The sequence below is a fragment of the Ochotona curzoniae genome, unplaced genomic scaffold (genome assembly GCF_017591425.1).
Source record: "Ochotona curzoniae isolate NIBS_2020 unplaced genomic scaffold, NIBS_Ocur_1.0 contig_523, whole genome shotgun sequence".
NCBI lineage: Eukaryota > Metazoa > Chordata > Mammalia > Lagomorpha > Ochotonidae > Ochotona > Ochotona curzoniae.
In genome coordinates this window covers 7,322,728-7,350,667 of record NW_024466459.1, presented here as the reverse complement: position 1 = coordinate 7,350,667, position 27,940 = coordinate 7,322,728, and the positions used below count along the sequence as shown (strand labels likewise).

Genomic DNA, 27,940 nt, shown 5'->3' with positions numbered 1-27,940 from the left:
TCAGGAAAGTACTTGTCTTTCCTCCTCTTTGCATGGTCTTTCTAAGAGCGTGTGGAGGTTGCTCAGTTTATCCTGTGTCAAGGACTGGTCCCAGACTGCACGATGTTAAGGGGCCAGTTCTAATCCCAAGGGGTTTCAGGGCCTCTACTGTGGCCTCCTGCCTCCAGGTACCCATTCAGGACTCGTGCTGAGAGAAGGGCTTCAGAGGAGAGTGGGAATGGAGGGGAAAGTGCTGGAGAGAAAGCCTTCAGGAGGAGGAAGGGGAGGTTCTTGCAGCTAAGGAGTCTGGACCTTTGGCACTTGACATTTGCAAACTGCAGGGTGACCCAGCAAACAGGAACTGTCCCAAGCCCTGGGTGGGGGCATGGGTGCATCCCTGGAGGGACCTGGGGGGGAAGGAGGGGCATGAGGGAAAACTGGCTGACCATCCTCAAGTATTTGCCTAGAAGGGATTCCGCTAGGGGCTATAGGAGTCAGGTGATGCAGTGTGAATAGGAAAGCAGAACACAGATTTTGAAGGGAAAGCCCTAGAAATGCCGGCTGTCCTGCCCTGGGGGTGGGGTACAGGCAGGAATTTTTCCCTGGAGTCTTGGTCCTCCCGCATAGGCTAACACTGTTTATTGAAAGCTCTGCTGAAGAAACATGAGCCCCCTCCATCTGCAGTGTGTGTGTGTGTGTGTGTGTGTGTGTGTGGAGCAGTGAGCGAGGGGCGGGGGGCAATGAGCTAGGGGTGGTGCCACCTTGGCAGATTGACAGCTCCCTCTGGCCCAGCTGGGGTTTCCTGGGTTGGCTTCTCCCCCCGTGTTTGGGCTGTTGTTTGAAACTGCGAGGAAGATCTCTGCTGCAGGGTGGGGAGTGTTGGGGGGTCCCAGGGCGTGGGGTCGGAGAGTCGGGGGAGGGAAGTCTGGAGGGAGGTGTCCTTAAGAGCTACACTTAAGTCTCTGTAGCTTCCACGTGATGCTACTGGGCCTTACACAGTATGCCAAGAACAGTGCTGGGCACAGGGCTGGAACCCAGCACACGCTGCCATGGTGGAGAGTGCCTCAAGCTCTGGCTGGTAATTCTTTGTGACTTTGTCCTTGGCTGGCCCTCCTGGGCTGCTGCTGGTGGAGTTTGGATTGGTTCATGGTCATCTGTGTGGAGGGGGAAGGCGGCCTTCTTGAGGGTAGAGGGCTTGGCCTGCCAAGAAGCGCTCCAGAACACAACAAAGAGCCAATCAAAAACTCACTGTATTTAGGGAGGGGAGGCAGCCTTTCCAGAAAAGCTGGCTGGCTCTTCTCTTTACAGAAGGGCAGGCGAGTGTGTGAGAGAGCTTGTCTGTGATTTCCCAGTGTGGCTGGCAACAGTGCAGGGCGCCGACAGGAGACCCAAATTCCCCCCGAAGCAGGACTCTGCATCCTCACGCTGCAGTGTCGGGGCAAGTCTCTGTAGGGTGCTAGCAGCATCCTTGATCTTTTCCCACCAAAGGTACCAGCAGTACTTCCCCTAGCTGTGACACCCCAAAATGCTCACTGTTCTGTTTCCTGCTTGGGATTCTGGTGGTGGTGGGGCGGAGGGGGGGGCTGCAGCAGAAACCACATGCAAGCAGTGCCTTCCCCAGCAGGCCCCCTCTAAGCCACGGTCGGTGTGCGCTGATGTGGCACTCCTGCTGTAATGCCTGGTTCTCTTTCCAGTTCTTTCCCTCCTGCTGTAAACCTAATTCTCTTTCCCATTCCTTCTCCCCCACCCGCCGTACTCTTCTGTCGTGTTTTCAGAAGAAGAAAGGTGGAAGAGAGGCAAGCAGCTGCCCCCTCTGCACAGGAAGCCGCTCTCTGATGGCCACTATGAGCTCTTAGATGTCAGCAGGTGATATCGGATTAGAAATAATTAAAGCATAACAGGCAAACAAAGAACTGTCACTCTGTGGCCCACGGCGCAGGCTCCAGCTGCCACTTGGGGAGCAAGGGCTGGGCCTGGCCTCCTTGAGGCCGCCTCTGCTTTCAGGAATCGTTTGACCATCTGCAGGGGTAACCTTGATCTTGATGGAGCATGGCAACTGCCCCTCCTGGTGTGGCAGAAGAGGTGGTTTCCCAGCATTTTGCAGAGCAGCCTGGCAAATTGTAACAAGGGCCACTTAAAAACCAGACGGGGAGGCTCCTCCATTTTTAAATAAGGTTATGTGAGGTGTTGGCACCTTATTAAGGTGCATCATGGAGACTTGGCAAACAGAAGGTCAGGACGACATGGGCGTGTTGGACAAGTGGCAGACACGAGGGCCAGGGCTTAGGTGTTCATTGGTGACCTGAAGTTGGAAAGCAATAATGGGAGGAAGCATCAGAGTCATCCTGTTCCCTGTCAGGTCCCTGATCCTCCTGACAAGGATGTGTGTCAAGTGTACCTGTATAAGGGTGTAAGTGTACAACATGTGTGTGTGTAATGCATGTTGTGTGTGCATGTGAGGGTGTGTATTTAAGTGTTCTGTAGGTCCAGTGCAATAACGTTGACTAATCCTGCAAGTACCGAGATCCCACATGGGTGCTGGTTCATGTCCCAGCTGCACCACTTCCCATCCAGCTCCCTGCCTGTGTATTGGGAAAACAGTGATGTTTGGTCCAAAGCCTTGGGACCGTGCACCTGCATGGGAGACCTGGAAGAGGCTCCTGGCTTCTGGCTTCAGATTGGCTCAACTGCAGCCATTGTGACCCTTTAGGGAGTGAACCAGCGGATGGACAATCTTTCTGTCTATCTCTCCTTCTCTTTAAATCTGCCTTTCCAACACTTTAAAAACGAGTGTTTTGTGTGTAGGTCGTGTGTGGATGCGTAAGAGTGTATGTGATGTGTTTACAGGTAAAGGTGTGATTTCTGTATGTGAAGAAATGGAATATGTGAGAATGTGTGTTTTGTGTATGGGTAAGGGCATGTGCAATGATGTGTGTGAGTGTGTGTGAATATATGTATAATACTATATGAATAATACTTTGTATGTAACACATAACCTGACATAACTTTTTGTGTGGTTTATTCATGATAGAGGCTTAGCCAAGAAAACCATTTTAATATTTTCTTAGACATTATAAGCCTTTTTGTCATATTAGACACACCTGTTTGAAATGGAAGCTTCTGTAACTCTGGGACTATTTGTACCTGGTGCTGTGGACCAAATGCAGATATTGAAATCCTAACCTCTAGGGGGAGCACTCCCCAATGGGCTGCTTTTGACAGAGCAGGAACTCTGGCACTCTAGGCACCTGCCTGCCAGTGCTGAGGTGTCCAGGGGCATTTTGGTGTGGGGCCCCCATCTTTCTGGGAGCAGCATTAACTCCTCAGATTCTGTCATTTTTAACCCTGAAAGTCGTTCACCAGGAAGCTTTATCATCTTCCTAATGGCAGCCAGGTCAGCCTGTGGCTCAGTGCGGCCCCGGTGCTGTTGGCAGTCCTGGGCAAGCTGTCTGGGTGGCTGCAGGGTCTGGCGGATGAAGGTAGTGGAGGTGAAATGGCGGGACGCTCTGGTGACATGCATGCTTCTTGTTTCAGGGTGCAGCAGCGGAAGACCCCCAGATGGCCCTGGCTCTGAACTCCGACCCCATGTTGATGAAGAAGAAGTCTGATCCTGAGGGCCCCACACTGCCCCTGTCTGACAGTGAACTCTCCATCCGGATAGGTACAGCTGGGCTTCATTCAGGCAAGCTCCCTGGCATGTGCACACAGAGCCGTCCCGAAGTTTAGACTCAGAGCTGGAGGGGGTGAAATGCCCAGCACACTATCCTGTCCCTCCCTGTGACTCACTCCTCTGTTGCATAGAGCTACCCTGCCACCTGACCCTGCACCTTCCTTCTTTGTTCCCCAAATCACCTGTCCAGGGCACAAGAGGCGGTTTGGCCTCTGCTGACAGTCTTTCTAACTCGGACCTGGGACGAGGAATTCAGTAATGGGGAAGGGACTGATCTGAGCTGGCAAGTGTGGGTCTTGTCTGATGTTTAAGTCCACTTGACTTTCCTCTCTCTAACTTACCTGGGCATGGTAGAGGTCTCTCGGAGTCACCCTGTCTAATCTGGAAAACCCAAGAGCAGCAGACAGCCCAGGGGAGCCATGGTGTCATTCCCTTGTCTTGATGGGAAACACGTATCTAGGTTGTTGCCTTTGGGGAAGCTGTAGAGGATGGGATGGAACCCACCCTTTCCAGACACCTGCCTCCCTGTTCCATTACCATTCTCCATTAAGGGCATCTGACTCACTGAAAGGCCAGTTTCCGTGGTGAGGGCTGTGCGCCTCTCTTTTACTTTGAATTCGTTTAAGAAATCTTGTGTTTGCACCTGCAAGCTCCCAGCTGCCAGCCATGACCTAAGGAAGGAAAATCCTTCAACCTGAGGTCGAACCGCAGACACTTCCCTGCCTTGTGGGGCTCGCTTGCCAGAGAGGGGAGGAAGAGACACTTGGCGACTGGTCATGGTCTTTGCCCGTGTCCATGCTGGCATTTTAATTGGATATTTTTGCCATCTCTAGGCTCAGGGAGAACAAATGGAAAAAAGCAACAGCGGCACCGTATCCCGTTCTCAATTATCTGTGTTCGGGTTTTGTGCTACATGAATTATTCATTGTAGAGCTCACAGTATCTTCTCCACTTGGGTTAATCCTCACTGCCTTCCACGACTTTCCACGTGGGATATAATCAGGAAATAAAAAGTCATCTACCGTGTGCTCAAGCCATAGAGGGTTAAGAAGGACCAGTCTGCACTCTGCCTCCCATCACGCACATCGCCTCTCCTCAAACTGCCTTTGCTGTTGGCTTGGCGCTCCCGTTGACTGGAGTGTGGTCAGGGAGTGCTTTTGGAGACAAGGGTGGGGTGTTGTAGATGGTGAGTCGCAGGCACATAGGGACACAGGCCCTTTCTGGCAGTTCTCACTGGTTGGAAGACTTCACAGAGCTTTCTCTTGCATAACAAAGTTGGCCAGACTTGATTCTGTCCCGTTCGTGCATCTGTAAGGTTACAGACACCTGTCTGTCCAAAAAAGGGCCCAAAGTGGCAGGCTCCTCCGGGGAGCCTTTTCCAGCGGCAGCCTTGGTAAACAGGCAGGCCAGGGAGTATCGGCTCTGCTGACTTGCCTTGGTCAAGCCAGGGTTAAGTGGCAAGCAGGGACTGCGTGGGTGGGAGCTGCACACCTGTGCCCTGCTCAGGAACACCGGGCAGCCCTCGTTACCAGGTTACCAGGCAACCCTCAGAGCCGTTGCTAACTGCTCAGCTACGAAGGCAGGCGCAGCTCTGGGGGAGCGCGGGGATGGTTTGCCCAGACCCAGGAGAGCCCAGCCATCTCTTCTCACCTGGATGCACCCGTGGGTGTCAGGGTGGCTGAGGACTCTGGAACTGATAACAGCTATTTGATGACTGGCTTCATCAGCAGATCGAGCCTGAATATGCATTATTTGTACCATCTGGATCTGCCCTTAAGTGTGCTGTAAACGGAGCCTGGAGACGGGTTTAATGGGTATTTAGTAAATAGCATCAGCCTTTGGAAAATAGCATTGGCGCTGCTGTTATCCTGTCCTAGAAATGGTTCCACAAGGGAGAAGCCCACAAGAGGACAGTGTGGGAGAGAAGCTGAGCTGCTCAGAGCAATGGCAGCAGCCTGAGCCGGGAAAAGCATTTATGAGATAGTTTTCCTGCGTATGTCTTGGCGCCAAATGTTTTACGGGATCAGCTGTTCTGAAAGCGGGGGGATAGCCTGGAAATTTGCTAAACCAGAAGTTCTTTTAAAATTATCATTCTGTCTCCCCATCTGTCTCTCCATGCATCCATTTCCAACTAACTCTAAGTTGAAATATGACAAGCATGGATTTTTAAAATGAAAAGTAGGGGCGGGCATTGGGCAATACAGTTACAGTTGCCACTTGGAATGCCTGCATCCTATCCTGGAGTACCTGGGTTCAAGTCCTCATTTGGCTTGCTCTTTAAACTTCCTGCTCTTGTGCACCCTGGGAGATGCACACTCAAGCAGGTGCACCCTGGGAGGTGCACACGCAAGCAGGTGCATCCCAGGAGGTGCACATTCAAGCAGCTGGGTCCCTGACACCCCTATGGGACCCCTGGGTCAAAGTCTGAGCTTTGACCTCACTGTTGCAGGCATTTAGGGAGTGAGCCAGCAGGTCTCTCTGTTGTTTCTCTACCGTTCAAATGAGTACATTAAAGATGTAACTTTTTTTTCTTCCAATTTTAAATTCCTTCTGGTCCAGTCCCCCATCACAGACACACTATTGCTAGTTCCGTGTGTGTCCTCTCAGAACTGCTATGTTTGTGCCATCACACTGGAGCTGTCACTTTGGTATTAGCTCTTTGTTCCTGTAATAGAATGCCTGAGGTAGCCCACTTTCCAAAGGCTAACAGTGCAAGATCAAGTGGGCTCCCCTGGTGAGAGTTTGGTCAGAGTGTCTTGGTGGCAGAGTCCCAAATGGCAGATTGCCCAGTGGGAGACAAGGAGCGTGTGTGTGTATGACTCTGGTCTCTGGTCCATGGTTTCTGTTGGAGCCACCAGGACTTAGAGAGTTTCCACCTAATGGCCAGACCCACCCAGTTGTCCCCCACTCCCCAAGACCACCCTGCCTGCAAATACCATCAAGTCTGCCCTCTCTTAGTACGGTGAAGTGAGACTCTGGGGACCAAATCCATGAGTATAAGGGGATGCATGTCCAAAATCTAGCATCCCTGTGCCTTGTATTCTTGCATTAATAGTAGGTTTTGTTGTTTGTCCCTCTGGTATTCATAGATCCCTCCCAATCTTGGTATTGCCTATGATGTTACTGAACGGGTCTCCTCTTGGTAGCCCGTCAGGGTAATCCCAGTCTTTTCTGATAAAGCAGAGAGCATTTTTCTGTGTACATTTCTGTGGACAAATGTGTTGAGTAAGTTATGGAAGTCGAGCGAGGGGTTCCTTTTTAAACTTGTTTGTTTGAAAGTCAGAATTATGGAGTTGAAAAGAGGCATAGGCAGAGAGAAAGAGCAAGAGCAAGTGAGCAAGAGAAAGAATGAGTTTTCCATTTGATTATTTGTTCCCCAAAAGGCTGCAGTGACCAGGACTGGGCCAAGCGTAGAGCTCCAAATTGGTCTCCCATGTGGGTGGCCAGGACCCAGACACTCAGGCCATCTTCTGCTGCTTTCTTGGGGAACTGGATTGGAAGTAGACGGGCTGGGACTTTAAGCAGTGCCTCGTCATGGGGTATGTCTCTAGCACACCACAGTTCTAGTCTGTGTTGGACTTTATGTTGGTTTATGTATCAGCACCAAAGTGTGTGAGAGTCTGTTTATATTTTAAGTGAACTTTGCATATGTGTATGCTCGCAAGGCCAAGGACCATAACTTTAAACACTCTCCATTACTCCAGTGTTGTTCTGGGTCTTGGACTCTGTTACCTCAGTTTACCCCATTCAGCTGTCGAGTTGGACATTTTGTTTCCTAGTATCCCCTTCAAGTTAAAGGAGGCTTTGTGCCTGGGTTTCCCCCATTCAGCTGTCAACTTAAACTTGTTTTGCTCATTAGCACCCTCTTCAGACCAGAGGGAGGATAGGAAAAAGTAAAATTTTTTTTTTTTTTAAACTAATTATTAACTGCCTTGCTCTGGGTTTAGTGTTAGTGGGTAGGAAGTTCAAAGTTTCCGACAGAACTTTCCTATCATTATTACTATTATTGGTGAATTTCATTGATCTCTAAGCCTAGTGGACGGAGAGTTGCCTGCAACTGTCGTGCTTCTGAGAGTGGAATAGGAACAGATGCGATTTATGTTAAGAGATTACTTAGTGGTGAAGTGGCACATTGGGCATCTTCTGTAAACCCTCCTTCCAGCATGTTGAGGGCAAGGGAGGTGGGCGCTTGGCCGAGAGAGGCAGAGACCGTATGAAGCTCTAAAATGAAGCTCTGGTTTGAACTAAACTTTTCCCTTAAATCTGATTCTTTTGCTCTTGGAGTGTTTATTTGCCTATACTAACTTCGCCTGGCTAGGTCTGAGGATTTGTAAGCCAGAACTTGAACAATGGAACCGATGCAGAGCTGGTGTCAAGTGCATGGGGGGACTATGGCTTTGCAACCGCTGGCCCCTGAACAACGCCGATGGTTTGTTTTCAACACCAAAAATCTTGGGTCTGTTTGATTCCATGTGGATTTGCTGGGTGGCTTTCTCCTGCAATGACAGTGCTGGGGGAAACGGTTTCCCTTCCTAACTGCAGGTTTCCAGGTGCCCAGGCCCAGAACAGCACCTAGGCCCTGGGCCTTCCAAGTCTTGCTGGGGTTCAGCTGCGCCTGCCTGCCCTGTTCACCTGCAGGCTGTCTCGTCTCCGAGAGGAGCCGGTTTTGTGCCTGTGGTTACTCCTTTCCCTGTGTTCCTATTGAGCATCATTCCTCGGAGTAATGACTGACTGCCCTTTCTTTTTCTTGTGATTTTTAAAGAGATTTATTACTTTTTATTGCAAAGGCAGATCTACAGAGGGAAAGGAGATAGAGATTTTTCCATCTGCTGGTTCACTCCCCAAGTGGCTGCAAGGCCAGAGCTGAGCCGATCCGGAGCCAGGAACTTCTTCCAGGTCTCACATGTGGGTGCAGGGTCCCAAGGTTTTGGGCCATCCTCTGCTGCTTTCCCACAAACAGGGAGCTGGATGGGAAATAGAGCAGCTGGGAATATGAACTGGCACCCATTTGGGATCCTGGCACATGCAAAGTGAGAACTTAAGCCACTAGGCTAACGTGCTGGATCCACCCTTTCTTCCTTAAACTTGAGAGGAAGGCAGCAGGAGAGGGAGCAGAGGAAACAAGGAGAGAGAGTGAGAGGGCTGTGCCATCTGCTGATTAGCTGCGACATCTGGAGCCGTGATGTGACCAGGGCTCCCAAGGCATTTCCACGTCCTCCCAGAGTTGACCTGAGCAGGTGTTGGAGCCAGAACTCCATCCTGGGTCCTTGAGCACGGACCCTGAGCGTCTTGACTGCTGGGCCACGTGCACAGCCCCAGCTTCATTTGTCAGCACCCCCGAGGTGCCGACATTTCACCTGGGAGCGCTTTCTGCAGCGGAACATTGAGCCCAACAGATGGATTCTTACGTGGATGGGTCTTTGGAGGATTGTGATGTTCTGACGCTCTCAGGCAGCTCAGGGAGGGTAGCCAGGCTATGTGGGTGAAATCTCACCTCAGAAGACGGCATCCCCTGCTCTCCGTAAGACCAGCCATGCGCATTTGGCTCTCAGTGCCTTAGATTTCCTTGGCTCTGGAATTCTTGGAAGAACCTGGGACTGGGAAGCAAAGTGGGCTTAATTTAAACAGCTTCAGTGCTCCCATGACAATTGCTTGGGTCTTCCTCTGCGTCTCCTCCCTTGCCAAGCCTTCCCTCAAGATGTTTCTTTTGTTTCCGGGTAAATTTTAGCAAACTTAAATTTAATCAAGAGTTGGATGTGGCACAGAGGAGAGATTCTGAGTGATTCGTTCCAACTAGGTCTCTGAAATAGAGCACTTACGGAACCCTCTGAGATGTTATTAGAAATCTTGACTTCTTCTCAGCAAGTTCTCTGAAAGATGAAAGAATAGTTTTATAGAAATTCATGTAGATTTAATGTCTTGCCATGTCATTTTAGCAATTGACCTTTTTTTTTCTTTTTTTACGATATCTGATTGGTTAGGGAACACTTTAAAGTTACTTTTCTTCTGTTTTTTTTCCTCTCGGTTTCTTGTTGAGACTTGTTGTGTAGCAACTGGAAAGTAGCCAGACCCTGCCTTCTCCATTTTCTCCAGGCAGGTGCCCGTGGCCTGGGCTGCTTCATTCCAAGGGCGAGAGTGAAGCAAACTGGCGTTAACGTATACCATGCCAGGTGCTTGGCCCAGCAGGTATGATGCTACTTCCCCTAGCAGTGTGCCTGAATCTTGATGCCCTGCCCCGCCTCTGGTTTTCCACAATATGATCTGTAGGGGGAACAGTGCTGATGGCTCAAGTACTGGGACCCCTGCAGGAGACCCAGCCTGAATCCCCAGCTCTTACCTTTAGCTTCGTCCAGCCATGGCTGTTGTGGACAAACTGAGATGTGAACCAGCAGATGGAAGGTCTCTGTCTCTCAGAGAAGCACACATTTAAGAACTGTGTCCTACAGAATTGTGTTTGTAGAAGGATGACTGTATCGCTCACTGTTAGCAGTAATTTCCAGGAGCTATTCAGTTTCATGGCTGAATAGGGACAGGGAAGTCACTCAGAAGTAGGCTCTCCAACAGGACCATGTGCAAGGACCATGACATGAGGCTGGTCGTGTGTCCTGGCTCAGGAGACTTCTGATGGACACACTTCATGCATGCTTCAGCCTCTAGAGAGTGTTGTGTTTGGCCTGATGTTTAGCGCCCACTCTTCCTGCTTCCGCTGGGCAGTCGTTTCGGAGTGTGCTTGTGCATGGCCAGGGCCTGGGGCATTTGGCTGATTAGTTTGCTAGGGCTGTTGGATGCAGTACCCTCAGCCCAGGAGGTTTGGTGGACACTTCTGTTCTGGTCCTTTCTGGAGGCTGGGGTCTGCACTGTGGGATGGGCGGTCAGCATGGTTGCTGCTATGGCCTGTGGTTGCAGGTGGCATCTCCCCCAACCCCAGGCTTTTGCTTGGTCTTCCCTCCATGCCTGTCAGTGTCCCAATTTCTGTTTTCATGAAAGGAACCTTTCTTTCTTGGGGGATTTGGTTCTCTTTCTTTCTTTTTTAAATTTAATTTTAGATGATGATAACATAGTTGATCAGAGTGGGATGGGTCAAGGGTTAGGGGAAAGTGTGGTGCGATCATTGTTTCCGGATGTCTGTTTCTCCTTGTTTTGGGGTAGGGGAGTAGGGATAAGGGGAGAAGCCATACTCAGCCTCCCAACCACTCCAGTGCCCAGGGACGGAGTGGACACTCGATATCAAGCCTGGCTCCCTATGTGGTGCACACCCCGAGGGTTCTACCCAGGTAGTTTTGATAGTTCTGAAATGTTGTAGATTTTGCCAATCCAAGGATGAGGGAACCCTTTCAATGTCCATTGGCTGACACAGTTGACCTCGGAGCCTCCATTTATCCAGATATTTGCTGTCATTGTTTGGCTGGGGTAGTTGTCCAATTTGTCCTGTCCTCCTTCCTCTGGGATGGTACAGATGTCCCCTGCAGGCTCAGTGGGCTGCATTCCTCCTTGTGGATCTGGGCCAGCTGTCCACTACTCCATCTTTTCCACCGATGAGGACTCTTCTCACAGGTGGACCAAGGATCCTAATCAGGTGACCCAGGCTCCACTGCACTGGCGTCCCCCGGGGCTCATGGACCCAGCACTCACCATGCAGGCAGGCTAAGGACCCAGGCCAGGTGACCAGGGCCCTGCTGGGCTCCCCCATCCCTAGGGCTCATGGCCCGGCATGCTTGCTTCTCTTTCAAGAGTGCAGCTACACTCCCCAGTGCTGGGCAGCAGCACACTTCTGTTGTCAGACCCCCAGGACCCCTGTATGGTGTGTGAGCCATCTTCCTGGGGGTGTCTGTAGAGTTTGCATCTTTTATAGTCTCTCCCTGCACCCCTGGCTCATTCTGTTGGTCTTTACCAGCTTAGGTTGAGTATGTCGAGGAAGCAGGATGGAGAGGTATTGCATGAAGTTGAAAATTAGCCAGAGGAGAGTGCCCTCCACCCCGTGCCCCAAAATGTCAGAACCTACGGAGTCTGACAGGTACACGTTCCATGCTAATGACATTCCAGGGGCAGCCCCTCCCATGACACCGAAAGTGGCGGACTCTAGTCATTGTGGGGGAGATGTGTCATGCAGGTACATGTCCCGGTGTCTAGAAGTGCTTCATGACTTCTGTTGATTGATGCCCCTACAGAATGTCACAACCCAGCGTCTCGGAGACAAGAGAAAGCTGTTTTCTCATGTCTGGAGGCTACAAGGGTGACATTGAGAAGCTGCTGAGGGAGGCTGCCTCCTGGCCTCCTCTGCCTTCTGCAGGCTGCATGACTCCTTGTCCCCTGCCCGGGGACCGGCCTCCTCCGCTGTGTGCACTGCTGTGCCCCGGGCTGCCGAGGCTCACACTGCTCTCTCCTTGCCTTTGCATAGGCAGCAGGCATTAGGATTAGGGCCTGCCTCATGCAGGCTCATCATTTCCTTTTTAATTTTTATAATTCTAGTATGAATATTTGAAATCATAAACAAATATGATTTTATTATAAATATTTATAAAATTAAACATTTATAACATTAATATTAAATGATTTAAATAATACCATGCAAATATTTATAATGTAATTTTATTTATAATTTCACGATCTTAAATATTTATAATTTAATTTTAATATGTGGCATTTTATATTTTTTACAGTTTTATAATTTGTATGTTTAATTGACAAATAATGGTTGTATGTATTTATAAGGTCATATGTAATGTTTTCATATATACATTATGGAATAATTACAAAAATCTAATAATTACAAAAGAATATTGATTTACATATTTACCTATACAAAAGTCAGAGAGACACAGAGGAAGAGCTCCCATCCACTGGTTTAGTTCCAAAATGCCCATAATGGGTCAGGCTGGAGCTGGAAGGCAGGAATTCATTCCATGTCTCCCTTACGAGGGGCAAAGACCCCTGGGCCCTTGAGCCATGACCTGCTGCTGCACAGTACATCTCGAAGGTGCATTTCTGCTGAGACTTTGTCCACTTTGACCATTACTTCCCTAAGCATAGGCACAACGAAGTTCGCTGAGGTTGTGCTGAGGTCCTGGGCAAACATGAGTCTTATGGTGGCCACTCTCCTTTTGCGTGATGCCATAGCCAGACACACTTCAACTGCTGTGTGCCCAGGCCTCCAGAGCTCTGGGAGTCAGGAGGGTTGTGTCTGTTTTTACACACGGGGAAGGTGAAGCAAACGGGAAGGAGCCTGAGGGGGGCTGATCCTGCACGAACAGAAGCCCATTTAATTCGTCTGGAGCCTTCGGAGCAGCTGGCGGGTGCTCTTTTTGAAATATTCATTAAGCGTCTGCTGGGGAGTTAGGGATACTGGCTCCTTATGCAAAATTTAACATTTGCTTGGTTAGCAGGTTCTATCATATTTATAAGACTTCTGACACATTCGTTGCAGCTCATAAGTTTATTAAAGTGGGAAATGTGTTTTTAATGTGTTTTTGGAAAGCAGAGCAGACAAGTGGCCCGGGCAGGACCAGCCCCCCTGCCTAGGGTATTCCTGGTGGGCATTTATTACCCAAAGATTTAGGAGGCAGTTCTTGGAAGCGAGGCAGCCAGAACCCTTTTTTGGATCATGTAGTTTTGTTTTCCAGATTTTGTTTTTGTTTTTCTCCAGAAGCTCCTTAAACTGGGGACGCACCAGAACTTTGCATTTAGGTCCTTAGGCCCTGTATTCGCAGACTCCTTCATATTTATTTGCTCCCATCTTAGGGTTTTGGCTTTTCCCTTTCTTCTTTCCTCCTGACCATTATCAAGAATGCGTAGTCAGAAAGGTAGGTTGGCTTAGAGTCTCTGAAACTGGGAGGAAACTGAAGCCACTGACTAGACTAGACTAGGCAGCCTTTGAGGAGGAGGGATCAGGTGGGGCAGGTGGGGGGAGATGCTGAACTGGCTTTGAATCGGGTGGAGAGCATCAGGGTGGGGTAGCATGGGACCAAGTGAGGGATGTGTCCCACTCGACCTGGGCCTGCTCATCAACCTCCTGTCTCCTTGAGCTGGGTGTTTTAATCACTGTAGCGAGACAGAGATCTTTCACCTGCTCACTCCCCTGGGGCTGGGAGTTCTTTCTGTGGATGGCATGGATCCAACGACTTGAGCCCTGACCATATTCTGCCCCCCGAGCACATGCATGAGCAGGAAGCTGGCATCGAAGTGGAGCTGGGCTTGACTACAGGCATTCTGCTTTGGTGTTTTAGCTAGTTAGTAGGCCAATCACCCACCACTCTGATCACCTTAACTCAAATTCCCTTAATGGCTAATGATGGGAATACTCTCTTCATGCGCTCGCTTCCTGGCTAAACATTTTCTTTGGTGCCTGTAATCTTTTGTGAAGGGACACAGCAGGTTAAATCCTCTGCCTGCAGTGCTAGCTTTATCGTACAGGTCCATGTCCCTGCTGCATCACTTAATCCAGCTCCCTGCTAATGCACCTGGAAAAGGAGTAGAAGATGGCCCAAGTACTTGGGCTCCTGCCACCCATGTGGGAGTTCCAGGCTGCTGGCATCAGCTTGTCCCTGCCTTGACCTTTGCGGTCAGTTGGGTGAGTGAACCAGTGGCTAGAAGATGTCCTGGAGTCTGGCCTGCAGGGTTTGTGTCCTGACTTTATCCTTTGGCAGCTGCTAGATCCGGAGCTTCTGGGGTGACAAGCTGGAATCCAACCTGCAGGATGTGTAGACTAGTGCTTTGTATGTTGTGTGCCCTCCATGTATATTGTGTCTTGTTCTGTTTGAAAACCGTGACAATGACCTAAGAGGCTGGGCAGGGAAGGGAGAGGACCAAACTGAACAGACTGTGCTGTCTGCATTGAAAAGTCAGTGAGGGGTGGGCGGACACTCTTGGGTTCTCTAGTCACTGAGCAATTCTGGTCTGCGGTGTTCTCAGGTTGCCCAGATTGATGTCTGGGACTTACTGTTGGGCCAGCTCAGGAACAAGGGTATACGTACTGAGAATACAGAGTTCCTAAGGTAAGAGGAGTTTTCTTATCAGAAAAAGAAATCCATAAGTATTTTGAAGAAACAAAAATCTGTAGTTAAGGGACAATGTATGATAAAGCAGGTGTGAAAAGTTAGAAATATAGTTTACTGGGTGGTAGAAATGCTGTGTGATGGGGATTAGAGTCAGAGTGTGGACCTGTGGTTCTAAAGTCAGGATATGTGACAGCCCTGTGGGCCTGTGTTCCCACAATCAGGTCTGTGACAACGATGTGTGCTTGTGGAGCTGGAGTGAATATACATGACTGTTGTACTTAAAGTCAGTGTGGGATAGCCATGTGGGCTCGTGGCTCTGCGGTCAGGGTCTGGGATTCTGGAGTTGGGAAATGGGCTAGCCATACAAGCGCGTGGTTTACCAGAATCCATTTGTCTGCCCTTGGTATTCCTCTGCCAAAAGGTAGAGCAAGCGATCTATCTAGGATCAAAGGACAGCAGTTGATTCGTACATTAAACTGAGCTCTCCATCACTGGAAGGATTCAAGTAGATGCTTGGGGCCTAGTGGCTGGGGAAACTATCAAGGAACTTCCTGTGCAGTGCCAACGTTCCGACTGATAGCTTGTAGACACCCACTTTGTACTCCAGTCTTTTAACCCTGGGTCCACCATGGCCACGGGGAAGAATAGTACTGTGCCTGGGAGCACGGCTCACAAATCTGTCTGCCTGGTCTAAAGTAAATCAATCACATGGCATTTAGGTCTGGCTCAGTGGCTGAGGGCAAGATTGGCTCTGGCATGAGATACGGAGTTTGGAGTGGGAGTTTGGGCTAGTCCTTGAAGTGTTGACCAGTTGCAGTGGCAGAGGGGGCTGTGGGTACTTCCTGTGGGCTCTTGCCATGGTAACGTTCCCACCTTTCCACAGCCCCCTGGTGTGTCACGGCCTGGGGAGCGGTGTCTCCCGTGCTCTTTCTCTTGGTCTCTTGCGTTTACCTCTCTGTGTCTCTCCGCACGGCCTCCTGTTTTGCTCGTACCACTCTAGATCTCTCTGTCATTGGGTCTGCCTCTCTTCCCTTCTCTTGGAGGCTGCTCTCAGGTCTGCCAACCCCACCTGTCTGAGTTCCGTGGAGAGTGTTCTCATGTTCTGCAGTCCAATGCTGCCATAGCCACCCCAGTGTCCCTGCTCCCGAGTGGGACCTCCCATAGCAGAAGCCCATTAGCCTGCATTGCTATTTAAACTCAGTCCAGGGCCCGGCGCGGTGGCGCAAGTGGTTAAGGTCCTCGCCTTGCACACCCGGGATCCCATATGGGCGCCGGTTCTATCCCAGCGGCCCCGCTTCCCTTCCAGCTCCCCGCCTGTGGCCCGGGAAAGCAGTCGAGGACAGCCCAAAGCTTTGGGACCCTGCACCCGTGTGGGAGACCCGGAAGAGGCTCCTGGCTTTGGATCGGCATAGCATTGGCTGTTGTGCTCACTTGGGGAGTGAATCATCGGATGGAAGATCTTCCTCTCTGTCTCTCCTCTCTGTATATCCGCCTTTCCAATAATAAAAATAAACAGTCCAATGACATGTTTCCACAGGTAGAAGGGCCACATCTGAACTGCCATGGACTTCTATGGGGGCATAAACTTCTCAGGCTCTGGTGACAGTCCTTCAGGTCATGCCTCATCAACCCTTCCTGGTCACGAACCACGGGACCACAGCGTCTACCTCTGCTGGGGCATGAGTTGGATTTCCAGTCCCTTCGTTTGCAGGGACCTGTACTTTGGCACTGCATCCTCTAGCAGTCTTGGTTGTGCCATCCATCTTCCCTTGGCCAGATCCCATGTCTGTCTGGAACTGGGAAGGACAGCAGGGACATGGACAGACCATGCACTGGCATCCCACAAGCTCCCTTTATCCAACCAGGAATTCAGAGGCCATCCTTGCTGGCAATGGGATGAAGCTGTCCCATCGCTCAACCCCAGTGCTCAGGACCTAGACCGTGGCATTGAACCTTTGTGGGAGCGATGTTTGCAACCTGGAAAAGGGAATGACAGAGGCGACAAGGGGAACATAGTTGGAAAAGCTACCCCAGGACTAATGAGCTGCCCTCTGGGTTCCTGCTGGCTGCTGACGGGGGGTCATGGGATTTCCAAGGCTACTCCATAATGGCCATGCCAAGGGCTGTACAGGGGCACCTTCTGATGACACAGCTTGACTGACGGGACAGCAGCTTGCTATGGCTCTCTCCCCAATTCTTCCCATTCTTCTCCATCTTTTAATCTTTCTACAAGTCCGGGACATTTCATTGTGTGTAACTGAGGCAGGCAACATGTCTACTTTCCCTGTAGGGGACTTTTCAGTGCATGGGGCAAACCCTGAGAGGGCCCCATGTGGAGCCTGGGGGTTAAGATTCCAGTGAAGGCACCTGAGTTAGAGCCCCAGCCCCTGCTTTTTGCTTCCTGCTGGTATAGCTGCTGGCAGGTGGCCATGATGGCTGAAGTCATTGGGGTCCTGCCACTCACGTGGGAGGCCTGAGTTGGGTTTCTGTTTCTTGACTTTAGCTCTTGGGGGCTAAAACAGGTGTTTTGGGGGAGTGGTTCGGTGGAGAGAAGCGGCCCATTTGTCTTTCTCTGTCTGCCTCTCAAATAAGTAAAAGAAAAAAAAATAATGAAAACAACCCTACAGGGGTGCCTTATTTTCCAAGTACAATGCCTTCTTTCAATGACCGTGGGGTGTTTTTTTTTAGACTATAAGATGCTTAATAGAAATTAAATCCATGGTTTCCATGGCTCTAAGACCCCTGGAGCAGCGTGGGAGGCAGTGTGGGAGGGGATTTGGAGAGGATTTGCTGTCACCACCAAAGGGCTTTGATTTCCTGTTTCCTTCTCCTTAGCCATGCTGCCCAAATGCCAGGTAGCAGGTCTGACATCTGTCCTGGGGTCCGTGTTGGTGCCGTGAAGTGGCCATGCCCTTCTCCTTCACCTGGGCTCTCATAGGACAGCCCCGTCTACCATCCTCAGAACTTCTGTCCTGATTGTTTCATGGGATTCAACCCCCAAGCACCCCAGGAAAGCCACAGGCTACATCTGGAGCTCCATGGCACTTGTGCTGTCGCTGGGTCCTGTACACTGTAGGTTGCTTAGCAACCCTGGTCCCCAGCCACTGGATGCCTATAGCACCTCTCCTCTCCGTAAGCTGATGTGATCCTGAACAAAACATGCTCCTGGCAGGCTGTCCACAGGGGGCCCTGGTCAAGCAGGCTAGGTCTGGCATGTTGGGTCTTGTACCATAGTCAGACCCAGGAGATCTGAATCCCAACCAAGATTCTGCCTGTGGAGGGGTCTGCCCAGAGGTTGGCACCTTTTTGTTGGGCACCAGCATGTTCCCTGGTCTTGCTGCTTTCCTAGCATTGCTCCCAGATGGAAACCATGCTGGAGACCCCCTCCCTGGAATAGTGCACTTTGTGGGATTGCAAGCACTTTCTGTTTTGATTTCAGAGGGCCCTGGGCTGGCCAAGCACAGTGCCTGGCTCTCAGCAGACACTCAGGGTATGCCCAAATGGAGTGAAGGTCAGCTGTGGTTCTACAGCAGGAGGGACATCTCATCTTTGGTGAGGAGTTCCTGCCAGGTTCCCGGAGCTGTAAGCTGCCTCTGTCGTGAAGGCGTCCTGCTCTCTCGCCAGCATTTTAAACCCAGTGCCTGGGGAGGCCCTGCTTGAGGCTGGGAACGTGTTGGCACACACTCAGAATGGGGGGAACAAGGGAGTGGGTAAGCAGGAGATATAGTGGGAACCCAAAAGCTCTATTTTTTTCCATTTAGATGCTATAACCTGGGTCGTCTGGTTGGAGGAATCCCAGTCTCCACTCTCCCCCACCTACTGCTCTGGCTTCTCTTCTGTTCTCTTTCCACTCTCATCTCTTACTGAACCCTCTGAAAGGGGCACTTTGGAATTGTGTTCTAGTTTGAGAGCTTGGCGTCAACACAGGATTCCCCATGGTTGCTCCAGATCATTTGCCATCCAGGTTTCTGGTGGGATGTGGTCAGGTCCTTGGTGCTGCCAGGACTCACTGTTTTTTTCTTATTACAGGACTTTGGTGTAATGTTGGTCATTAATTCACTCACTCATTCATTCTTCATCGAGCCACCGATTCTGCTCAGCAGTCTGAGCAGTGAATTTGGTCCTGACCTTCCCAGAGCTGTGGGAAAGACAGACACCTGAGTTGAACAATGGCATGATACTTACAAAGTCCTCTTGTGTTGATGCTTGGTTTCTTTTATAGTCTCCAAGGGGTGGGTGGTTAGAGTTGTCTGGGAAAGCATCCGGTTGTTAGACCTGGGATCTTCTTCCTCACAGGAACTTGGCTGCTCTTTTCTGGACCAAGGAATGACACGAGCACATCAAGTTCAGCCTGATGAAGGAGCAGGTGGTTTTCCTCCTCTACCATATACATGAGTCAGGTGTTTGGGATCATCCGTAGAAGACCTGAGGGTAGCATCCTAGGAAGGAAGGAACCTCATTTCAGCCAACAGTTTTGGGGATCACGGTCCAAGATCAAGTGGCACCATCAGTCTGGCATGGGATAAGAATGGGGAACAGATGAGGATGGGGGAAATCTCAAGCCAGGAACCCAAGAGAGACGCAGGACACACCACTCAGCTTACATAACCAGTCTTCTTGAGAGAAGTGTCTTCTGATGACAAGCCCATAGTGACCCAAAGACAGCCCTTCCCACTTCGCAGGAAAGCACTCCGAGACACTGGCATTGGGCCACCCACCCCTCAGCAGCCACTGACATCAAGCCATTGAGCATTCACTAGGAATTAGGGCGCCAGGCTTCTGTAGGAGTGCGTTCAAGCTGTGACATGGACCCGCACGTGTTCCGCCAGGGTGTGTGAGGTCCAAGATGAGCTGACGGCTGTCCCCTGTGTCCTCCTCTGCCCTGTGTCTGTGAAATGGTATGCTGAACCTCCCAATGTGTCCCACGTGTGCATGTGTGTTGGCATGTCTCCTTGCCTGTTGAGCCAAAAGCTGGCACATGTGAGAATCAAGTCTGTCTCCACCACTTTGCCTCTGGTCTGGGTACCCCCATCCCCAGGTGCTCTCCCTTGAGAGCTGATGGGCAATTGTGCCCTGGAAGCACACATTGGCAGCACTGGCAGGCAGGAAAGCATGGCTGCTTCATGCTGTTTGCCAGGGAGCGCTCGCTGATGAACCAGCGAAGCCTCAAGGTCACTAGATTCTCCCTTCCTTCCTTCCTTTCGCAAAATGGAAATTGTTTCTGAATTTCATGGAATTACCTTCCATCTCGTTCAGCACTAGGAAGGACCTCGTTGGAATGCATGCCACCATGTGCATGCTCAGGAGTGTGTGGCAGGCTTGGATGCGCATCAGTGAACCCTGGTGCAAACGGAATACCAGATGTCATTATCCACAAAGGGGCGTTTCCTTCATGGCTCTGAGTCTGGGGCCTGTTTCAGCGGGATAAGTGGGTCTCTTTCATCTAGCAACTCGCGTGCTGAGACACACAAGTTATGCACTGTCACCTGGGACTTTGGATCGTCTCCTCCACTCAGCCCAGACCTTAGGTATCTGCTGGGGTCAGGAGCAGAGAGCTACTCCTCTGGACTCCAATCTGAATGCAGAGGAATTCTTTCTTAGGAAAAAAAAAAAGCAAAATGAAACAGGTAAATAAAACCCGAGGCTGGTGTCTTTGGTGTTAGCGGGCAAAGCTAACCTGCCATGTCAGCATCCCATGTGGCCACAGGTTCGTGTCCAGGCTGCTCCACTTCTGATGCAGTTCTCTGTTAATGACCTGGGGAAGCAACAGGGGATGGTCCAAGCCTTTGGACCTGTGAGATCTGGAAGAAGCTCCTGGCTTCTACCTGACCCAGAGCTGCAGAGTGATAAGTGGATGGAAGATCCGTCTCTGTTTTTCCCTGCTTTTGTAACTCTTTCGAAACAAACCTTTATTTATTTATTTTTTTAAGGAATAAAGGAGATGGGTGAATAAGTATGACAGCACCTGTCTGAACAGGTGAGTTTATTTTCCTGCCAACAGTCAGCCTGAGAGAATGGTTTCCATGGTCTGGGAGCAGTTTGAGGGTGTCCCTTAACAAGAGGCCTGGTTCCCAGTGTGGCAGTATTGAGATGGTGGGACCTTTAAGGGATGGGGCCTGTTATGTGAGGATTAGGTCCTGGGAGGCAGGAATGCTGTCTTCTCTGTTTTGGGAGGCTGATGTCCAGCAAGGCCCCTTCTGCACCTGCTGGTGCTTCTCCACCATGTGACCGAGGTGATGGTGGTGGTGTTGGAGCGGGGCAGGAAGGGGAGTCCCTCCTCTGAGGCTGAACAGGTTGGGTGGGTGGGCGAGGGGCGGGGCGCGCTGCCTGATCTGGGCCTTTTCAGCTTCCGAAGCCATGAGCTGAATCTGCTTCTTCATGCAGTTGGCAGCCTGGGTTATGTTATTATGGCAGCACAAAGCAGACTAGCATCAGGACTCTATCCAAAAGACTTTTGACCTTCTAGAAAGTTCTTCAGGGTTGATTGATCACTCAGGCTGAAGAGCAAGGCCACTCTTACTTTCTCCTTGTTGGCCATCATTTTAACAGTAACACTAACTTCTCCAAAAACAATCTTCTCCCCTCTTTCCCCCCTCAGGGCCAGGGCAGGGAAGGCTCAGTTCATTTGTTCTGCTGCTCCCCTAGGGAGGGAAAGGACTTGAGGGGGTGCAGATGTTTAGCTGATCTGGTCTCGGGGCCAGCAGGGTTAGGTGAGAGGTGACAGGAAGAAAGTAGCAAGAGGAGAAAGGACATGCTGGCTTAAAACAAAAAAATAAAAAAATTGCGGTTAGGTTTTTTTTTTTTTCCAATGTTAACTTTCACTGTTAGATGACTCACAGAGAGATGATGGAATTGACTCAAAATCAGAAGCTGTGTTTGTTTATAGCCGGTTGTGCTGTGAGGCTCCCTTCCCAGGAAAGGTGAGGAGGGTCCAGAGGCGGAAGGCTCCGTGGGACCCTGGGCACTTTCCCTTCTTTAGATCGTGGGCTGCCAGGGGTGACAGGGTTGACTCCCTTTACCTGAGCATAATGGGCTGTGTGACTCAGCTGTGTCTCAGAAGCAGCAGCCCTTGATCTCAGTGAGTTAGCTGGCAAGGTTGATTTTGTTTTCAGATAATCTCCTGCCTGCTGGTCGGCTTTCTCTTTGCTGGTTCTGAGTCCTAGTGTGACAAAGCAGCCCTGATGAAGGGCATGTCTAGTGTCACAGAGGAGGGAAGGAATATAGGGAGCCATGGAAACTTGGGGTGCCTGTAAGAATCCTGTTTGGATGCTGACAGTTCCCATCTGCTCACATCCTGCTGCCCACTCAGGCATGTGCAGAACTGGGTACCGTGTAGGGAAGTGTGCTTGGCCTATTGGCGAGAGAGAGAGAGAAAGACAAAGCTGCCATTTGCTGGTTCTTTCCTCAAATGGCTGCAACGGCCATGGATGGTCCAGGACACAGCCAACAACCAGGAGCTCTGCCTGGGCCTCTTGCCTGAGTGTCAGAGGCCCAAGCACTTGGGCCCATCTTATGCTGCCTTCCCAGTGTGTGTTAGCAGGAAGCTGGATTAGTATTTGGAACTCCAACAAATGCTCAGAGGCGAGAGCAGGTGTCCCAAGCCACGGCCTAGCTCCCTCAGCCATAGTGAGATTTGGGCATCTCGGTACGGACTGGCTTCTCAGATCTGGATCTGGAGTCCTGAGATGTAAAACGAGTTGAGCCCACACGTCCATTAAGGTACAACACAAACAGGCCAGGTTAAATCAGCGTGTCCACTAGGAAGGAACAGTAGCAGCCATATAGGTGCTGCTGGCATATCTCAGTTGTCAAACTCCGCTGGGCCAACTGGTCCTGGGACAGCAGATGTCCCTTCTGCTCTCATTCACGGCTCCTCCTGCCTTCTCCTTCTGTGTCAGGAAGGCTGTGCAGTGCTCCCCACCTGAGAAGGAAGCTTTAGACAGAGAAACAGGGACAGACTCTTCATCAGTGATGGCAGTGTGTTAGGGCAGCTCATATATAGGACTCTAGACCCAGGGCAGGCAGATGGTGTGGGCACAGGAGCCGGGGAAGGCTGTGATCCTGCAGGCTGGCCGAAGCGGCAAGCTCTTCATTCACAGAGTCGTGGGGAGCCGGGGAGGAGTTTGGGTTACACCATGCCTTTAGGAGCGAGGTCCTCGGGCACCTTTGGCTGAGCCTGTTGATTACGGTCTGTGCACACATGTGCTTATGCACAAATCCAGCCTGACCCAAGACTCACCACTGCTCATCCAGGGCGTGCCTTAGGGTTGACAGTGAATCATACATGTTTTGTTTTTAACCCTTTGAACACCAAGCACTGTTCTGGGTCACTAAGTTCCGCTTAAGGAGCTGTTTAGAGAAGTCGGAGCAGGTTAAAGAGTTGATGAAAGAGCAGTGCTCCTTAGAATAATAAATGTGAAACTTTTCTCTCGTTATTCGGAAGTCTGTTAGAAGTATTGCTCCAGGAATAAGGTGGAACACCTGTGACTTTTAAAAAATTATATATATATCCAACTCTAAGCGCTCTAATGACCTCTGGCCTTTAGAGGCAAGCTGCCCTAATCCTGCTCCTGAACAGCCAGCTTTCATGAAGTACCCGTTTCCAGTTTGTTATTCTGGGTAGGGAGAAGGCGTTGCATGCTTGAGTTGTAGCTTTATGTTTTCGTTCATTTCATGCAATTCACAAAGCCCTTATTGTGCTTATTGGTATGTGGCAGACACTGGGTGACACAGTTGTAATCAGCAAGCAAACACAAGAACAAAAACAGGCAGAAAGTCATCGCCTGTGAAGAGCTGTCAGTGCAGTGAAAAAGGCAGGCACCGGGTCCTAAGTGAGCAGAATGCCTAATAGGTTAGACGATGTGAACTGCAGGTGAGAAAGCAAGCAAGCAGGGGTGGGGCTGGGAGGGTCATGCATGTGTAAGGGGTGAGGGGTCTTGTATTCAGAAGGTATGATTTGGAAACACCTGGCACATAGAGAGCTGAAGGAGGTGAGAGATCAAGACATGATCATGTTTGGGGAGATGAGTTTTCCAGAAAGGAGGTACAGCAGGCACAGATGCCTCGAGGTGGGGGCACACCTGCTCAAGGAATACCGAGAGAGACAGGAGTGGCCCAAGCAGAGGAACAACAGATAGGAGAGGGGCAATGCAACAGGAACAGGTTGCACAGACCTTGCACGTCCTGGTAAGATGCTGGCCTTTGTGCTCAAGGTTGCGGGAAGCCACTGGAGGGTTTGGCCATGGCCCGATGTCAGTTGACTGTGAAACTGTAGCAGGCAGAGCATCTCCCTGTATCTATGGGATTAATGAGAGTACTTTTAAATGCTCATAGGAAACAATCAAATAAGTTTATTTTGGTACCAAAACGATGAAATGCATGCAGTTTTTAAATAATATGCATTTTCTGTGAACTTTTTAAATACTGCTCACAAGTCTCCACCTTACTCAGGCCTGTAGTGGTCCTGGCAATGTTTGGAAGTCAGAAAAAGTCATATGTTTATAGAATGTCTGTAATAGAAGTCCTCTTGAATATCACTATATTCACCCGAGTTTATGGAAACTGCTGACCTCCCAGAGAGAAGTTAACCCTGACTCCAACTTATGGTCCTCTTCGCTCAAGCATCATTGCATATAGAGCAGTTCTACAGCAACAAACGTATTCATCGCGTGACTTTGTCCACAAGATCTCTGAAAGGCATTCCCAGCAGGGACTGTCACAGTGGAGCCCTGGCAGCCACTCTGCCTGGTCACCCCAGAGTCCCGTCTCTACTGCATGTGGGTTCAACACAGTCAGAGGGGACTGAGCTTCTCTCCTTTGGGGTTATTGGTTCTTGACCTCCTCTTTGCTTCTGGAAGGAAGACCCAGTCTTGCCTGTCCTGTGCTGTGTGTGTGTCTCAACCAGTTTCTGTAGTCCGTCTTCAATGCAGTGGTCTCGGAGTTCTCTCCCTTTCTCTTTCTTTGCCTCTTCGTTTTCATGATTATCAGCAGGTGGTTTGCTGGGTTGTTTCTGTTCTCCCCCACTCCCCCAAAGAAAAAAACTTTTTCCTTGTCATTTATCTATCTCTCTTCCTTCCATCCATCCTTCTTTCCTTCCTTCCTTCCTTCCTTCCTTCCTTCCTTCCTTCCTTCCTTCCTTCCTTCCTTCCTTCCTTCCTTCCTTCCTTCCTTCCTTTTCTTTCTTTTCTCTCTCTCTCTCTCTTTCTTCTTCCACTTCTCCTCTCCCCCCTCCTTCTCTTGTCCTTCTTTTTCTTTTGCAACAGTGGACAGTGAATTTTTGGCCAGTGTACTCTTCTTTCCTTATCCAGTGTTTCAAGGACTTGCTGTGGCAGAGAGAGAAAGACTAACAAAAGCAGAAACAGCCAAACAAGGAATCAGTCATTTCTGTTTCCTTCCTTGTGAGGTAGGAATAGGGAGAGAACAGTAGGGCAATAATTGGTTAACCCCAGGTTTTGCTTTGCCTTCAGGAAAGGATGAAACCTTAGGGAACTTTTTTCCTTTTCTAACCACCTTTCCTCATTTCCAAGCTTTCCATTGTCCTGTGTGCCATCCATGGGCTATGCTAGTCTCTCCTGGGTGTTCCCTGGGAAGTGTGAGGCTGTCTTCTCCCACTTGTCCTGGGGCCTCCGAGATCAGGGGGCCAGTGACTCTTTGCATCTTTCCCTGATGGCTTTGGGGTGACAGAGGGACTCATCTGGTCCCTCCCAGTTGCTTGACTTGGCAGTCAATGATGGAAGCATCGCCATGGGAATGGTTCTCCTGGTGTGGTTCTCTCTTTTCATTGAGGATAATGACATTGTTACCCATCCCTCTCGTTTCTCTGCCAGCTTCCATGTGTGCTGTTAAACCTGCAGGTGTTCTAAGAAGTCAGGTCCACCACAATGTAGCCCAACATGGGGATGTTTTTCACTTGAGCCCGAAAACCATCTGCTGGTGGGATTCAGCCCGTCTGTGTGTATTTGAGGTATCAGTCAGGGAGCTTGCCACAAGCAGAAGTGCAGAAGAGCTGGGGTAGCCTCCTGGGAGAGAGAAAGCAGGTAGTTCTGGGCCTGGGAAGACCATGTCAGTGACCAGGCAGTGGCCAGGCAGTGGCCAGGGCCTACCCTTTCAACTTGGCTTGTGGTATAATCCAGACTATTGGGTTCCTGCCTAAGTACCATGCAAAGGGAGGGGACAGAGATGAGGTGTGCCTGAGCTAGAAGTAGGGTAGGTCTGGTGGCCTTAAGGCAGTAACATCCTGGAGAAGTAGTAGCAGTGCCTACCTGCTGTGTGGTGACAGCTAGATGTGGCTGCCAATGATTCGTAAGACCCAGGGAAGAGAATGAGGAAAGAGAGAGCAGGTGCCATGTGCAGTGAAACCTTGAGCTGCTAGGACCGGCCATCAGAACAGCCAGAAGGACTCGCAGAAAAGACTCATAAGAATCTTAGAGCCAGTCTCAGCCACTGCGGCGACACTTGGTGACATGATTTATGTCCAGGGTGATCGAATAGAGGTCCCATGTCTCGCTTCTTTCTTTTCTATCCTAGGGTTTTAAGTTTGGGTGTTTGCCTGTGTATCAGCTTGTACCTTCCAGTGTGTGTGCACGTGTAGTGTATTTTTGTGTGTGTCAGTATCCATTGCACCCCAGGGAGTACGGCTGTTTGATCAGACAGTATACTGAGTTTAAGGGAACATTCCAATGCAGTTTGCTCATTGACTGAGCAGAAATTCCCATTGTTCCAGAGGACGGGACAACTCCCATCCAACCCCCTCTTGCGAGACAAAAAGATTGGTCTCCTTTGCGTCTGTGGGTATTCCTGGGCAAGGCCAGACGCGTGGATGCATGTTTCAGTAGACGGCACTAGACTTGGGCATATGGTTGTGTGGGTGTAGGTGGCTGCTTTCTATTTACTCAAAGTGAAAGGGAAGGTTTCCTAAAAAAAAAAAAAAAAAAGACTACTTAGCGACTTTTAATTTTCCAAATGAATTCAGGGACATTTCAGCTGAAACTGTCACCAAGGTGTTAGGCCAGGAGCTGCTGGGGTGTGAGCTGCTCCAGGCTGGCGATGCTTGGGACCATCTGGACTCTGGGGCTTGTGGGTTATTGCCAGCATGGCTCAGCTTGTGCCCGCCGCCATGATGAGGAAGGTGCTGGCAGATGAACGAAATGCGTGGTGACATGTAGCCACAGGAGTGGCATGGGGAGTGTGACCTCTACTTGCTCCCACATGGTTGTATTTTATAGAGGTGGCTGAGTGACAGCACAGAGCTAAAGCCACTGAGAGAAGTTGTACTTTGTATTTCCCAAGAGAAGGGGTGGGGGCATGCCATGACCAACAGGGCCACAGGAAAGCAAGGGTGGAACTGAGGCCAGAGCCTTTCTTGGGGTTTCCATGGGAAAGGCAAGGCAGGGCAGGGCAGGGCAAACCATTTGGGGTTGTCTAGTTTGAATGATTGCAGTGAACTCTGGACTATTGAGGTTGACCCCAGTTTACCTGGCCCTGAGTTGATTCACGGTGAGGGATGTGTGTCCTCAGAGGTGGAGGGTTTGACAGCAGGAGCTGGCTGACTGGTGAGAGATCTTCTCCAAAGTCACTTGTTACTGTCTTTATAACGTAACTAGCCCTGGAAGGGGAAGTCTCTCCTTAGATACCCAAGGCCCCCAACACATCATAAGATACAGATTATTAAAAACAAATATGATTAATGTATAGCAGATTCTCAACATTCGGTGCAAGTGAGACAATCTTAAAGCCAAGGAGACAGAAAAATGCCCAACAAAAACAAAAGCCATTTTTCCTAATTTAAAGTGAATCCACTGTATTATTGAAAAAAAAAAAAAAAGAAAAAAAGAGGGAGAGGGAAAGAATGATTTGAAGAGCCAAAACCAAAATCAAAACCCAAACCAACCGTGAACTGTAGGCTGAGATCCTCCAGCTTCTGTAGGTGGATTGCTTTTCTTTTGGCAGCGGCCCAGTTTAAGTTTCTAATGCAGAGATTCAGACTTTTTGACATTTAAATTTGTTTCTTGTCAGTGGGAACTTTGAGTAATTTGGAAAATATGGAAAGAGACAATTATTTTGGTGTTTGTAGATTGAAGAACCCTGGTTCTCGAGTGAACAAGGGGTCCTCATGGTTGTGGTTGCCAACCTTGAAGGGGCTCTGGGCTGAAGTTCTAGAGCCTTTAACGTAACTCCAGGTGTACCTGATTGGTTTTCACAATGACCAATCGTTGCCTTGTGCCCTACCCTCCCACTGCATGCTCATCCTTTCACACTGGGCCTTCAGGGAGGGGACTCCCTCCACTGCCTGTTCCCC

At 50.1% G+C, this 27,940-nt stretch overlaps 1 protein-coding gene across 3 annotated transcripts in view; it reads left to right on the top strand.

Annotated features, from left to right (window-relative positions):
* SLC39A11 (solute carrier family 39 member 11) overlaps window positions 1-27,940 on the top strand; it is a 282,396-nt gene that overhangs the window by 95,989 nt on the left and 158,467 nt on the right. For 2 of the 3 annotated variants that reach the window (XM_040989575.1, XM_040989576.1), the window contains exon 5: window positions 3,514-3,640. In XM_040989575.1, the coding sequence (XP_040845509.1) occupies window positions 3,514-3,640 (127 nt within the window). Of the gene's footprint in view, window positions 1-3,513; window positions 3,662-27,940 lie in introns of all 3 variants that reach the window. The other variant, XM_040989574.1, reaches the window with a different exon arrangement.